The following is a 13,468-nucleotide window of genomic DNA, read 5'->3' as shown; positions in this document are numbered from 1 at the left end:
GTGATGAGACAGGGAAAGTGATCTAAGGGATTTCACAGGGGATTCCTTGGGCAGGCCTTTGGGTGTTATTTTGGTTGATAAAAGCCAGCATTGTGAAAGGGTCCTGCAGCAACTGGTGGACCTGCTGTAGAGCATTAACTTCAGTCTGTGTGATGGTCTCCGTGTGAGCTCAGTAACTCTGATCTTTCCTTAGGTACATTCGTTGCCAGAAGGATGTTGGGAAAAGCTTTGAGAGACATAAACTGAAGAGACAAGATTTAGATGCCTGGTGAGATTATAGCATCTGGAGATGTCCGAGCCCGATTCCCAGCAGGCAGCTGGCTTTGGGGAGAGGTGTTAGCACTGCGACCCATCATGCAGCTTGCTTGATTTGGTGCTCCAATATGAGTAATTAGAAGATTCCCTAGAGAGAGTGTTAGGGCATCCATCTGTGCATCTTGCATAGCACCAAACACTTGGTGCTAAGCAGGGTCTCGGAAAAGCCCTCAACAGGCAACAGAGAAACAGTCCTGCTTTCCACATGTCCTCCTGAGCATATATGAAACTGTTTGCACAAACAAGTGGCCTTTCCTCTGACTTTGCCCTCTGTTTCTTTTTTGTTGCATCTGTCTGACAGGAATCTCTATAAAATACTGGACAGCTGCAAACAACTGACAGTGTCCCAAGGAAGTGGAGAGGATGACACCACAGGAATGGTCACCATCATCACGGGCTTTCAGCTGGAGGACCCAAGCACATTCTCAGCGCCCATGCAGGTCAGTAGCTCTTTGGCTGAACTGAGCCTTTCTGCTTCCTAGCAAGATTAAAATCTGGTTGATTGGCAAGAGGTTTTTTTGGTTTTGTTTTTGGGGTTTTTTTTTTTCTGCCTTGGGTAATAACTATCCTGGATTTCCCAAATGTAGTTTATAAGTCGTGATTCCTGCTTCCTTGAAGGCCCCTTGATTTGTCATGCTTTTGTGGTGCAAAGTATGCTGGGGGAGGTGGGAGAAGTAATTTCCATGTCTGTGCAAGCCTCTCATGCCAGAGCAACTTTAGCATGAAGGAGAATTGGGCCTTTTAGCTATGACAGACTCTGTCTGAGAATCTCCAAGTTGTGAAGGGCAGTCTTCTTGACAGGGCAAGAAAAAAATAACCTGTTTTGTCTCTGCTTGCTTGCAGTCTGCCATCCAGGCAGCCACCAATGCCAGTGTAGAAATAAAAAATGTTCTGGAGTTCTACAAGCAGTGGAAAGAGATGGGCTGATGTTCAGAAAGGCATCGGGTTGGTGTACCTTTCTCTCTCCCTCTTGGAACGTGCAGCGTCTGAACAAAGGAAACAAAAATCCGGGTGACACTTAGACACGAAGAAGCAGCAGCAGCAACAATAACAAAAATATCTACCAAAAAAAAAAAAAAAAATCCAATTTGGGCACGCACACAGACACCCTCCACCTGTATCCCAACCAGACGGCTGTACATCTCCGACGGCGCCAACTGCTCTGAGAAGAGAGAGGCACCTCGGCATGGCCGAGGCAGAGCTCTGCCCTTCTCCCAGTCGGCAGAGATGGGCGAGAGACGGGCAGTCATTCATTCCCCCCTCATTCCTCCCCAAAGCTTGCTTGGTCATCTGAAATGGGCAGGCAGCTTCTAAAGCGTGGACTTTACTTAAAAGAAACCAAACCAGCGCAGCAGAAATGGGGCCCTCCTAGCTTGGGAAAGAAGATCCAAAGAGTGTTTAGCTCTTGTTTGGCAATCTGGTGACAGGAAAGCAGATATTATTCTTTTTTTTTTTTTTTTTTTTTAATTCCCCTCCTTTGAATTAATTATTTTTCAAGGGTTTTTCCCTTTTAATTCTTAGTTTTTTATATATATAAAAAATATAGAAATAAAAAAAAGAAAAAGTGGAGTTCCTTTGGGGTTCTGGATACTCTTCCAACGTCAGAGTGAAAAGGAAACAATTATGCTATTTAAAAGGGGGGGAAAGCTCTTAATATAATTTTTTTTTTCTTTGAACAAGCATATTTATTTCCTTTCCCTGTCCCCCATGGAGTGCGCTCAGTGCAAAGGGATGTTGGCCTGCAAGAAGAGAGCAGTCTGAAGTGCCCTGATGGGCTTGGTGCACATCCTTGCTCTCCTTACAAGCTGCATGCTTCATGAGCAACAAGAGGTTAGCTGGGCTGCTTGAGAGAGGTGAAGAGGACTCTGTTCCTCCTTCCGCAGTCCCTCCTACTTCTTTGCTTCCAGCATTAGACCTTGGAGAAAAGGAATGGAATCCAGCAGAGTTGCTGGAAGAGAGAGAAGAGCTGTGTAGGATTTAAATGCTGATAAGGCTCAACCACTTGGCTTGAGTGCTGTGACCCTGGGATGGAGCAGACATCTCCGAAGGACCCAATGCCTCTTTTTTTTTTCTCCTTTTTTTTCTCCTTTTTTTTCTCCTTTTTTTTCTCCTTTTTTTTCTCCTTTTTTTCTCCTTTTTTTTCTCCTTTTTTTTCTCCTTTTTTTCTCCTTTTTTTTCTCCTTTTTTTCTCCTTTTTTTCTCCTTTTTTTCTCCTTTTTTTCTCCTTTTTTTCTCCTTTTTTTCTCCTTTTTTTTCTCCTTTTTTTTCTCCTTTTTTCTCCTTTTTTTTCTCCTTTTTTCTCCTTTTTTTCCCTCCTTTTTTTCTCCTTTTTTTTCTCCTTTTTTTTTTCCTTTTTTTCTCCTTTTTTTTCTCTCTTTTTTTTCTCTTTTTTTTCTCCTTTTTTTTCTTCTTTTTTCCTTTTTTTCCTCTTTTTTTTTCTCCTTTTTTTCTCTCTTTTTTTCTCCTTTTTTTCTCCTTTTTTCTCCTTTTTTCTCCTTTTTTCTCCTTTTTTCTCCTTTTTTCTCCTTTTTTCTCCTTTTTTCTCCTTTTTTCTCCTTTTTTCTCCTTTTTTCTCCTTTTTTTCTTTTTTTTTCTCCTTTTTTCTTTTTTTTCTCCTTTTTTTCTCCTTTTTTTTTCTCCTTTTTTTTTCTCCTTTTTTTTTCTCCTTTTTTTTTCTCCTTTTTTTTTCATCCTTTTTTCTCCTTGTTTGTATCCTCTTTTTTTTCATGCCTTTTTTTTTTCTCCTTTTTTTTTCTCCTTTTTTTTTCTCCTTTTTTTTTCTCCTTTTTTTTTTCTCCTTTTTTTTTTTCTCCTTTTTTTTTTTTTTTCTTTTTTTCCCTTCCCCTTCTAAATCTTGCAGTGAGGTGTGGAGGAGGAAGGAGGATCTCAAAGCCATTATCTCTTTTTCTGGTTGTTCTGACATACTGCTGCTGCTATGCCATGCTAGAGAGGGTGGCAGAACTTGAGTGTAACCCCCCTCCTCACATCCCTCCAGGCAAAGGCAGCGCAGTGACCGCCATTGCCCAGGAGGACTGAGCTCACAAACCGTTCAGTGCTTTTAGCATCCCAAAAAGAAAGGATGATGCTACCTGGACGGATGCTGGAAGAGCTAATTCCCCATGTGACCTGTGAGGGACCTTTCAGACCTCCACCCTGACAGCATCTCAAGCAACCTGTGTCTGACATCCTGTCACATGCTGATCCTGGGAAAGGAAGAAACGGGTTGCCCCCACGACAGCAGAGCGGTGGGAGATAGCCTGAACGGCCTCTTTGTAATTCATCTGTGTCAATGTACTCAAGAAACAGATGTCTCCATCCACATGAACTAACAGCAGCTATGCAAGTTAAAACCACTGTCTTCTACGTTTGCGCGTTTTTTCACATGGGTCAGCCAGAAGCTGCTACAAAAGGGGTGTAATATGGAAAGACAAGTAACATACTCCAATCTGTGCAGACTTCCTAGCATGACGCATTGTACTGGAGTGGCAGGATGTTCCTTGTTTTCAGGTAAAAACAAAAAAAACCAGCACAAGTCCCAGAGGATTCATTTATATTCCAGTTTCAGTTCCTTTGCAGCATGCAGCCTTGTAGCACAGCAGAGAGAAATGCCAAGCTTTAAGTTACAGCTGGAGCTGGCCGTACAAGGTCCATACCTTGTGGTCTGAAAGGCAGGTGGAGGCTGTAGAGTGGCAGGGTTTCCCTACAGGTTTTTCCTTTTGCAGCTTCTCCTGAAACTTGCGGTGCTTTCCTAGGCTAAGCCAAGGAAACAACATAAGCAGAACGGCAGGTCAAAGACTCTAGCTCATCTCGGGTGTTCTTAGAGATCTAAGATGGGCTGTGAAGCTTGTCAGTCACTCTTTCCTCCAGTGCTACCAGTGTTTTTATTTGAAGCCATTTGTTTGTCTAGCTCATTATTTTTGTTTGATGGGGTGGGAAAAGAAAAGAGAATCACCCTGTGGGACTTGTCCTTCGGTGTATGAGCCAGAGCAGTGTGGTGAAGTGGAGAGCAGTCGGCTCCCCTTCTGCCCCTTAGTTGACTTGGAGAGTGCTGCTCAGTTATTGAGATACACTGCTTGTTCGGTGGAAGCCTGGCTCAGTGGGATGGATAGCTGGTGGTCTTTGCTTTTTTTTTTTTTTTTTTTTTTTTTTCTTCCCCTGCTGCTTAAGAAAACCATCTGCCTTGCTGCAAAGCACATCAGAAGAGTCTGCAGTCTGCAACTCTCTTCTGGAGGTCTGCTTGAGCTGAAGCCTGGTTGTGTTTGCAGTCCTGAGAGGCCTAATTGTCATTCCCTTCTGGCTCCATAGTGCAAAGCGCGCGCTTGGGGTTGGTAAAAAAAAAAAAAAAAAAAAAAAGAGTATTGCTTGGCTGAAATCAAAATAGCAAGGAGCTGGAGGCATTCCTCAGCTTTGCTCTGGGCCAGGTATTCCCTTGTCCACAGCTAGATCTTGAGGGGAGAAAAGAGCAATGCAAATAAAGCAGCAACCAAAAGGGAATGCCTGTCATGCCGATCACAAGTGTCTTGGTTCATACAGCTCCCCAGGCTGCTGGTGGTGCAGGATGAGAGCTGGGAGTCAAGTGCTATGGGGTCAGGGCAGCAGACAAGGTTGGTGCTGTCATTGAACGAGGTGGGAGCAAGGGATCACAGTCCAGTACAGAAGATGGGCTAACACAGTCCATCCATGTCCTGAATCAGACTGATGGTTTGTTTGGGCTGAACACAGAAGTCAGTTTAAGAACGAAAGTAAATAAACTTGACATTTCTGTAACAAGATGTTGCTGAGCTGCAGTGAGCCTACTTAGGGGCCACACGGTGAAATCAGAGGGCTTCTTTCTAAAAGGCAGCAAAGCTGTTGCCTTACTTTCCTCATAGCCATCTCTTAGTAACTGCCCTGGTCTCCTGAGGGCTTGTTTTAATATTACCCTGAGGTTTTGCACACCTGGAGAGGAGGAAAACACCCTAGCCCTTCAACGGGGAATCTTAACTGCCCAGTAGCACCTTTCAGTACACTGTACCTCTGGGCTGAGTGGGGAGGGATAGTAACCTTTTAAAAAAGACACCTGAAAGATCCATGTGCCACCCTGCTTCCTCTTCAGAACATGCAACTATGGCTGAGGACCTAATGAATTTTTTTTTGGATGCACATCCCCAGTCAGAGATACACAAAGCTGAAAAAGTGGGAGACTTAAAAGCTCCAGAACAGCATAGCTGCAGAGTGGCCTTGGAAGATGACAAGCTGTGTCCTCTGGCAAGTGTTGGCTTCTAATGGAGGCTCAACTTGACATCTTCAGGATTGGGGTAAAGGAAGACACTTCTTAGCCCCAATCCCAGCACTCACGATGAGTTGGAATACCCTCCCTGGGTATAAATTGATACAGATCTGCTATGTCCAAGGGCCTGTGCCAGTTTGCCCAACACAGGATTTGGTGCATCTCTTCCAAGTCCCAACCTAGAAGCCAAAAGCAGGAGGCCAACTTCCCTGGCCTGTTGTGTTGCTTGCTGATGCTAAGCAGTTCTCCAGGGCTAAAGGAAACTTGGAAGGTCAGTAGAGAGGCTCCATGTATCCTGGCATGCTGCTCTGCCCATGGCTCCCGAGTGCTGTGGCTGGGGTTTCCCGAGAGCTCACCACAGCATATTCATGCCAGCCTGAGAGAGAGCCACAAACTGACTCGCCAAGCTAGCGTCATGCGGTGATGGAGCTTTGTGAAAGCTAGCTCTGGTCCACTGCTAATCCATATGGTGCTATTTCTGTACCAACTCAAGGCTTGCTAAGACCAGCTCCAAGCTAGTCCTGTAACGCCCACTGTGCTGGGAAGGAGAGCAAAAAGAAAAACAATCTTGTGGGCTGAAAGCATTGTTTTTAATGTGTTTTTGTGTGTTTCTTGGTTTTGATTTTCTTTTCGTTACCACCATGTTGAGCTCTTGGAAGTTTATAGGGTGACCCCAAGCTGGGAGAGCACAGGTTTGTGGTGGGTGAAGCTCGCTGGGTTTCCCATGGAGGCAGCGCAGGGGCCAGGGGCTGTCCCCATGCCATTGTCAGTGGACACAGTCACTCTGGTGCTTGTTGGACTTCTGCTCAGTGGTTTCATGGGCTGTGCCAAGCGACTCTTCCTCTGCTCCCATCCTTGCTCAGCTCGATGCCACCTGCAATGCCTTGGATCTTTGCTTGCATCTTAGATTATATATTTTTTTTTTCCTTCTTGTCATCCAGCAGAGCTAGCCAGTCTGTCTGGGGCAGAAAACAGGGTGGGGAAAACGGGGTGGCTGCGAGAATGGAGAAGGGCAGGAGGGTTGGCACAGGATCCCTGTGTCACTCATCCTGTCTCTGTCTGCTGGCAGGGAGAGGACTGTTGCTTGGTTTGAGGCGAGGGACAATCATCTCTCCCTCAGTCCTCCTTTTCTAGCACAAAAAAGCCCAGCCTGTGGATTTGTGCTTATATAGCTCTCACTGGGGGACCGATGGGATGGCTGTTGGACCCCAGCTGGGACGAGGAGGAGCTTGGGGGCTCTCACGGCATGTGTCTTGACTGTGATCTGAACACATTGACTAGCTTAATAAAATATGAGATGTTTGTACCTCTTGTTTTGTGGTGATTCCCAGCCCAGCCTGTGTTTTTCCTACGCAGTCCCAGAGATGGGTACATTTTTTATATAAGAATCCACCTTCAACTGTGAGCTTTGCTGACCAAACTTTCTGCTTTTCAGAAAAAAAAGCTTTGCCATTCCCAAATCCTCTGAATGTTATTTGACTCGAGTGAAGGAAAGCATAACCTTGGTTTGCTTTTGATTTGATAGGATGAAATGTAGGTGGGTCCCTTCCTTATCCCTATAGCAGGAATAGTATTTCCTTTGTTCCTTTCCTCTTTGCTCGCTGCCTTTGTGGTTCAGGATGGGTTCATCCTCTTGACAGGACTCTGCATGTTGCTGCCCGCAGGAGCGTCCCCAACCCCAGCAACAGTGGGATCAGCAAAAATAACTGCAGTGCTTTATTGGGCGCCTGCTCAGCTTGGTTTTAAAAGGGGGGGTGGAAAGTATACATTTTTTAAAATGTGTGACTTTTAAGTGTTAATTCGAGGTGCCTTTAAGAGGCTTGGTTTCAGGTGCAGAGCTGGGCAGCATGCTTGAAGTCATGCTCAGTGAGGGTCCATGCCAGGCACTGGCGACTAGGGAAGCTGGGGGTGTGTGTTTTTTGGGGGGGGAATCTTCCATTCCCTGTATTCATTCACACCAAAGCTCCTTTATTTTCTCTGCTAGCGTAAAGCATTGAGCCAGGCACCAATATAATTTACTCTTAGGCTCCAGTTCTTTGGAGGCTGCCAGCAGTGGGAAGGTTGGAGAGGGAGGTTGTGAAAAGGCAAATCCGGCTTTCAGTCTTTAGTGGGAGAATAAGCCACGGGCAACTTCTTCCTGCGAGGCGAGACGTGCCCTGTGTCCCAAAGCCACTGCCTGCGGTGGCACAAAAGGGACCTGTCACTGCCAGCTCTGTCCCCTCCAAAGGGGCTGGAAAGGCTCCTTCTAGCTTGCAAGGTCTGTGCCAAGACGCTGCCCAGCATTAATGGCCTTGGTGGGGGCTGTGGATGTGCTACCTGCCCTGTTAACAAACACTGTGTCTCCGTTTTCAAGTTGGCATAGGCAGCATGTTGCTGCAAGGAGTGCCCCATCCGTGGGGTCTGGCCCACACCCCTCACACTGGAAATGAACTGCAAAATTTTGCTCCTGCAAAATTGTAACTCTGATCAAGAGCTGGGACTCCTGGTCCTCCTACTCATTTGGGTGCTGAGTCCTCGGAAAGCTGCAGGAGCCTCCCTCTTTCCAGCCCTGCTCAGCAGCCATTCCCCACCCTCTCTGCACCTCTGCTTCCCACTTCTCCCCACACAGAGATGGCATTTCCCTGCGCCGAATAGGTCCTCACCCAGGGTTTGCTGTGCTTCACGCAGGTTATTTTGGAGGGGCTTTTCAGCACCAGGGCCTGCATCCCTGCATGGATAGAGCACGCCCCTTTGCAGGCAGGCAGCAAGACCCCAAACGCTCCCACTGACCTGGCAACGCCGGCCAGAGAAACGCAGCTTCCCCTTGGCCAGGGCTGCCAGTGCACCAGAGCCCTGTATGCAGATCAGCCTTGCGCCTGTGGCTCTTTGTACCGAGCATGGTGGATTTGAGCTCCTTGTCCTGGGGAGCTGTGGCTCCCCACGCTGTGCCCAGCACCCACGGCTGAGCCGGGAACATGAGCCCTCTGGGGGTAAATAAATCCCCAAAGATGCGGGCTTTGAAAGCATCGGTCCAGCTCACAGTTCAACCCTCTTCCTGAACCGTGGCTCCATCTGACTGTGGCTTGGATGCCTCTGCTGGCATTTGCTCCCATGGACTGAGCCTGAGCCACCTCCAGCCCTCCTTGTGCCAGTGGGACGCCATCAGGTCAGTTGGGGATGCTTTCCCAAACTTGCTTTTGCTTTCTGCACCTCTTTCCATCACGCTTGTGGGACCCTGCAGTGTAACCTGGTGGCTGTTTGCTGTAGGTCCCTGTGTGGACCTGGCAGTTGGCTCCACCACCCACCCCAGCTCTCCCAGCTGAAGAGCTCGTTGGCATTTAAAGTCTGATGCCTGGAGCCACTTTCCAATAGTTCCTCCACCGATGGAGGCACACGTGCCCGTCCAGCAGCACACTAGGGGCAAACCCCCCGCCATGCATGGTGAGGGGGTCTTGCACTGGGGGGGGAATTGGGGGGATTTCGGCCAAAGCAGGCAGCAAGGCCATGACAGGACAGGCGGCGTGTCCAGCACAAATCTCCCTTTGAGCCCCCCCCAGAGAAGCCCTGACTGCCCCTTCCACCAATGAGCAGGAGCTGCCGGGGAGGGACATTTTGGCAACTTTCCACAGCCCAGGAATGCAGCCGGGAAGAATGGCTGCGAGCGACAGTGGTGGGTCTGAGACCCCTGGCCTGTGGTGGCAAGGAGGGGGCTCCCAGCACGGCATCACCCACCACCCCAGCAGTGCTCCTCGCCGGCTCCGCTCTCCTGCTCCATGCAGGGTGGTGGGAAGTGTCTCCGGACGCTTTCAGGTTGTTTTGGTTTTTTCCTTTTTTTCCTCCCCTTGTAAACCACTGGGTGAGTTTTGGGCTGGGGGGGGGGGGTGGGAACACTCAGGACTGCCCTCATGCTGCTGGGCTGCTTTCCCTGTGCCGTGCCTCAGTTTCCCCACTGGAGAAACCCTTCTCCAGCTGCTGAGTTCGGTGTCCTGCTTCATCCTGGCCCCTGCGTAACACAACCTCTTGGGCTGGGCCAGGGCTCGGGGGGGCTGCAGGGCATCCATGGGGCTTTGCCCCCTCCACGGTGGCCTGGTCCTAAGCCTGCGTCTACCAGGGAGATCCTCAGAGCAAGTAAACGCGGTCAGGAGCCTCCACGGGGACGGAGGATGCAGTGGGGTAGGGGATGAGGGCAGGATCTGGCTTTTTGCTGCAGCCCCCACCCCTGGCCCCGTTGTGCTCACCCCATCCTGGGCCTGGGGCAGCCTGATCCTGCTCAGACACCCCACCCACACCCCCGCCATGGTTCTCTGGAAGAGTCAAACAGGGAGCAGGCTTTGCTGATCGCATCCCTGGAAAAAGCCACTGACCCAAGCCGAGAGCCCACCTGGAGGTTGCTGTGTTGGCTCCTGCAGCCCCACTCCTGTCACCCAGTGGACTCTGTCCCATCTCCACAGGACATGGGCTGTGGCCCAGCGCCCCCGCCTCTAGCTCTGAGCACCTCGGCCCCGCCATGCTGACGATAAAGCTGCCGCAGATCTTCAGGGTCCATCAGGTGCCTCGGGTACGTGTGGCTGGGTGATGGTGGGGCTCTGCCCCCAGGCTTTTCCCCCCAGTTCCCTCATCCAAGGTGGAAAATCACCTGGACTCCCCACCCAACCTTGCTCCAGCTGGTGAGAGACTCCCAGCCCATCCTGCTTCAGTTTCCCCACCCACCACGAGGCCAGAGCAGTTCTTTGGGGCTGCCCCACTCCCCCTGGCATGTCCTCTGACCAGCCCCACTGTCCCTGCAGATCTTCTGGGAGGATGGGATCATGGCAGGGTACCAGCACCCCAAGAGCTCAGCCCTTGACTGCATCCTCAACTCCTTCCAGATGACTAATGAGACAGTCAACATCTGGACACACTTCCTACCGACCTGGTGAGGATGGGGACAGGGACAGAGATGAAGATGTGAATAGGAATGGCATTGGGCACAGGGTACAGGATAGAGACAGGAATGGGGATGGACCTGGGTATGGAGTCAGGGACAAGGATGGGAATGATGAAAGGATGGAGATGGGAATGGGGACAAGGATGGGGACAAGCATGGGGGTGAGGAGGGGATGGAGACAGGGACAAAGAAAGGATGGAGATGAGGCTGGTGGTAGGGACAGAGACAGGGATGGGGATAGGGACAGGGATGGATCTAACCTCAATATATGCTGTGCCCGCAGGTATTTTGTGTGGCGCTTCCTGGTGCTCTCATCCTCCCTGGACTTCTGCCAGGAGCCCTACCACTGGCCCCTGCTCATCTACCTGCTGCTTGTCTGCCTCTACCCCTTTGCCTCCAGCTGCGCCCACACCTTCAGCTCCATGTCGGCGCGCGCCCGCCATATCTGCTACTTCTGCGACTATGGAGCCCTCAGCCTGGGTGAGCCACTCCAGAGAGGGACTGGCATGGGGATAGGGATGGGGGCAGGCATCGGGGGCAGGCATGGACAGGGAGCCGCTGGCCCCATGATGCTGCATTTCTTTTGCAGGTTGTGCATTTGCCTATGGTGCCTACGCAATGCCAGACCACTGGGTTAGTGGCGTTTTGCACCATTACTTTGTCCCCATGGCTGCTTTTAACTCCTTTGTCTGCACCGGCCTCTCTTGCTACTCCCGGTATGTTTTGGGTAAAAGCACCAGCGCTGTAGCTGGATGGAAACTGGGGCTGGAGGTTTCCTCCTTCTCAGTGTTGGGGTCCTGCAGAGTGTCTCTGGGGAGGGTCCCCCTGCTCAGGCAGTGGGTCTGGCCCAAAGCCAAGGTGCTTGCAGAGTCCTCGCTGTGGGGGCTGACAGGGGTCACTGCACCCCCTTCCCCATTTGCCCTTCACATCTTCCCTGAGCTGGAGCATCCCAGGCTGAGCAAGGGATGCGGACGGCGGCTTTTGTGTACCCCTTCCTCTATGACAACATCCCGCTTTTCTGCCAGGTGAGTCGGGGTGTCCTGGGGCAGGGGTCAGGTGCCACCACCACAGGGGTCACAGGGTGCTTCCAGAGGTGGTCCCAGCCTGTTCCTCACCCGTCTATCTGCAGCTTCTCTTCTGCTTCTGGAGTAACTGCTCCTGGAATGAGGCTATGGCTGGGTACTGCTACCACCTCCTCTTTGCATTGCTCACTGGATTCCTCTTCGCATCCCACTTGCCTGAGCGCCTGGCGCCCGGCCGCTTCGACTACATCGGTGAGCAGCAGCCCCCAGTGCCACAGCTCCAGTCCCCCCTGCCCCCAAAGCAACCCCTTGCAGCAAGAGCTGGGCAAGGAGTCCCAGCACCCAGGGGTGACATTGGCCTCTCACTCTGGTAGGACACAGCCACCAGCTCTTCCACATCTGCGCTGTGCTGGGCACCCACTTCCAGCTGGAGGCCATCCTCTGTGATGTGTGCTCACGTCGGGCCTGGCTGCAGGGCCACCTGCCTGCCCCCGGCCTCCCCGGCACCTTTGACACTGCCGGACTGGCCTTTTTGGGCAATGCTGCCATCATCGGCGCCTTCACCGCTGCCTTGCCCCGGGCGCCTGGCAGCTTTGTCAGCCCCCCAGGCGTCCCCACTGAGGCTGGGCGCTGTAGGGACCCATGATGTTGTGGGGTGAGTGGCTGGGCTGCAAGGGGCTGTGGGGACCCAGACATCCTGGCACACCCCAGAGCTCCCCCCACCCCAAGTGTGGGGAGAATAGGGTAAGGGGCTCAGACACCTGGGGCTTGCTGTTGGATATCTTGGAGTTTCATGAGGTGAAGTGTGTCCCCCTCTCACCCTGGTCCCTCTGCAGGCAGCCAAGCCGCCCACCCCATCCCCATCCCCATGCCTCAGTTTCCCCACCTTTTAAATACGGCTAATCATACTCATCACTGCAGGGAGGGCACTGTAGCACACTTATGCTGTATCTAACCCATGTAGCAGCCTGCACGGAGGCACCCTGCCTCAGCCCTAGGGCGTGGGACCCCCAAATCCATGGACCACTGCACTGGCCCTTTTCCCAGCAGGTTGTGTGTGTGTGTGTGTGTGCGCGCGCGCGCGCGCACGTGCACGCGCGTGCACATGTGTAGCCAGGATTGTCACAGCCCAGCAGGGGTGAGCTGCAGTACCAGTGGCCCTGATGTGATGTGCACAGCTCCAACACAGTGTGCATGTTCTTGCTGCAGCATGCATGGCCCCACTGCAGCCCAGCCATTGCTCAGTGTCAGGCACTGGGTCCCTGGGCGCAGCCAAGGGCTGACGGGTCTGGGGCTGGAGGCAGAGCTGAGGGATTTGGGCTTGAGGTGAGGGTGCAGAGGACTGGCAAAGGGCATGTTTTGTGGGAGCAGGGGTCAGTGCCTGGCATGGAGTTGGCCCCAGTGCCCTGGCTGAGCCAGGCAGCTTGGGGCAGGGGTCCTGTGCCATGGGACCCCAGGAGCCGTGGCCAGGGCCATACAGGAGATGAATGTGGGGCAGGGGAGGTATGTTGCCCTGTGTGGGGAACCCAGCAGCAACATTGCAGGTAGTTCAGGGGGATAGGAGACACAGACCCCAGCAGCCCCCCCAGCATAAGGCATGCTCACATGCATGTGCATGCTGGGTATGCAGGAAGGAATGTGGCCAGGTAGAGCACCATGCATGGGACTAGGGTCCCAATCTCCCCCACTTCCCCTGCCAACCCCAGCCTTAATGAAATGGTGGTTTGCTAAGGCAATCCTGCCGCTGGGAAGGGTGCAGGGCTCGGGCACATCGAGCAGTCCCACTGCCCCCTAATAACCCCATGCTTGGGACAAGCAGCTTTAAATTAAACTGGAATAATGGTGCAAGTGCTGGGCTCATTATTGCCAGGGACAGACACCGGGTGGTGATGGACACTGCTCTGCCCTGGAGCCTTTGGGTGTTGGGAGAGGGAGGAAGAGCCCGGGGGTCCTCAA

At 51.7% G+C, this 13,468-nt stretch overlaps 2 protein-coding genes across 3 annotated transcripts in view; both read left to right on the top strand.

Moving 5' to 3' along the window:
• SMG5 (SMG5 nonsense mediated mRNA decay factor) overlaps positions 1 to 2,410 on the top strand; it is a 30,242-nt gene extending 27,832 nt beyond the window's left edge. For both annotated transcript variants that reach the window (XM_030025376.2, XM_030025377.2), the window contains 3 exons: positions 194 to 268; positions 617 to 755; positions 1,159 to 2,410. In XM_030025376.2, coding sequence (XP_029881236.1) covers positions 194 to 268; positions 617 to 755; positions 1,159 to 1,242 — 298 coding nt within the window. In that variant the 3' untranslated portion in view covers positions 1,243 to 2,410. The remainder of the gene's footprint in view (positions 1 to 193; positions 269 to 616; positions 756 to 1,158) is intronic.
• A 720-nt stretch (positions 2,411 to 3,130) lies between these two features.
• Positions 3,131 to 13,461, top strand: PAQR6 (progestin and adipoQ receptor family member 6). The gene is given in 10 exon segments (XM_030025378.2): positions 3,131 to 8,729; positions 8,831 to 9,419; positions 10,015 to 10,121; positions 10,351 to 10,478; positions 10,774 to 10,970; positions 11,080 to 11,206; positions 11,420 to 11,451; positions 11,454 to 11,515; positions 11,620 to 11,764; positions 11,887 to 13,461. Coding segments are annotated over 9 exon segments (1,290 nt in total). The 5' UTR covers positions 3,131 to 8,729; positions 8,831 to 9,199; the 3' UTR covers positions 12,159 to 13,461.
• Positions 13,462 to 13,468: the final 7 nt, after the last annotated feature.

This window comes from Aquila chrysaetos, chromosome 9, assembly GCF_900496995.4.
Source record: "Aquila chrysaetos chrysaetos chromosome 9, bAquChr1.4, whole genome shotgun sequence".
Taxonomy (NCBI): Eukaryota; Metazoa; Chordata; class Aves; order Accipitriformes; family Accipitridae; genus Aquila; species Aquila chrysaetos.
Note: the sequence above shows the minus strand (reverse complement) of the source record. Positions and strands in the feature narration are given on the sequence as shown.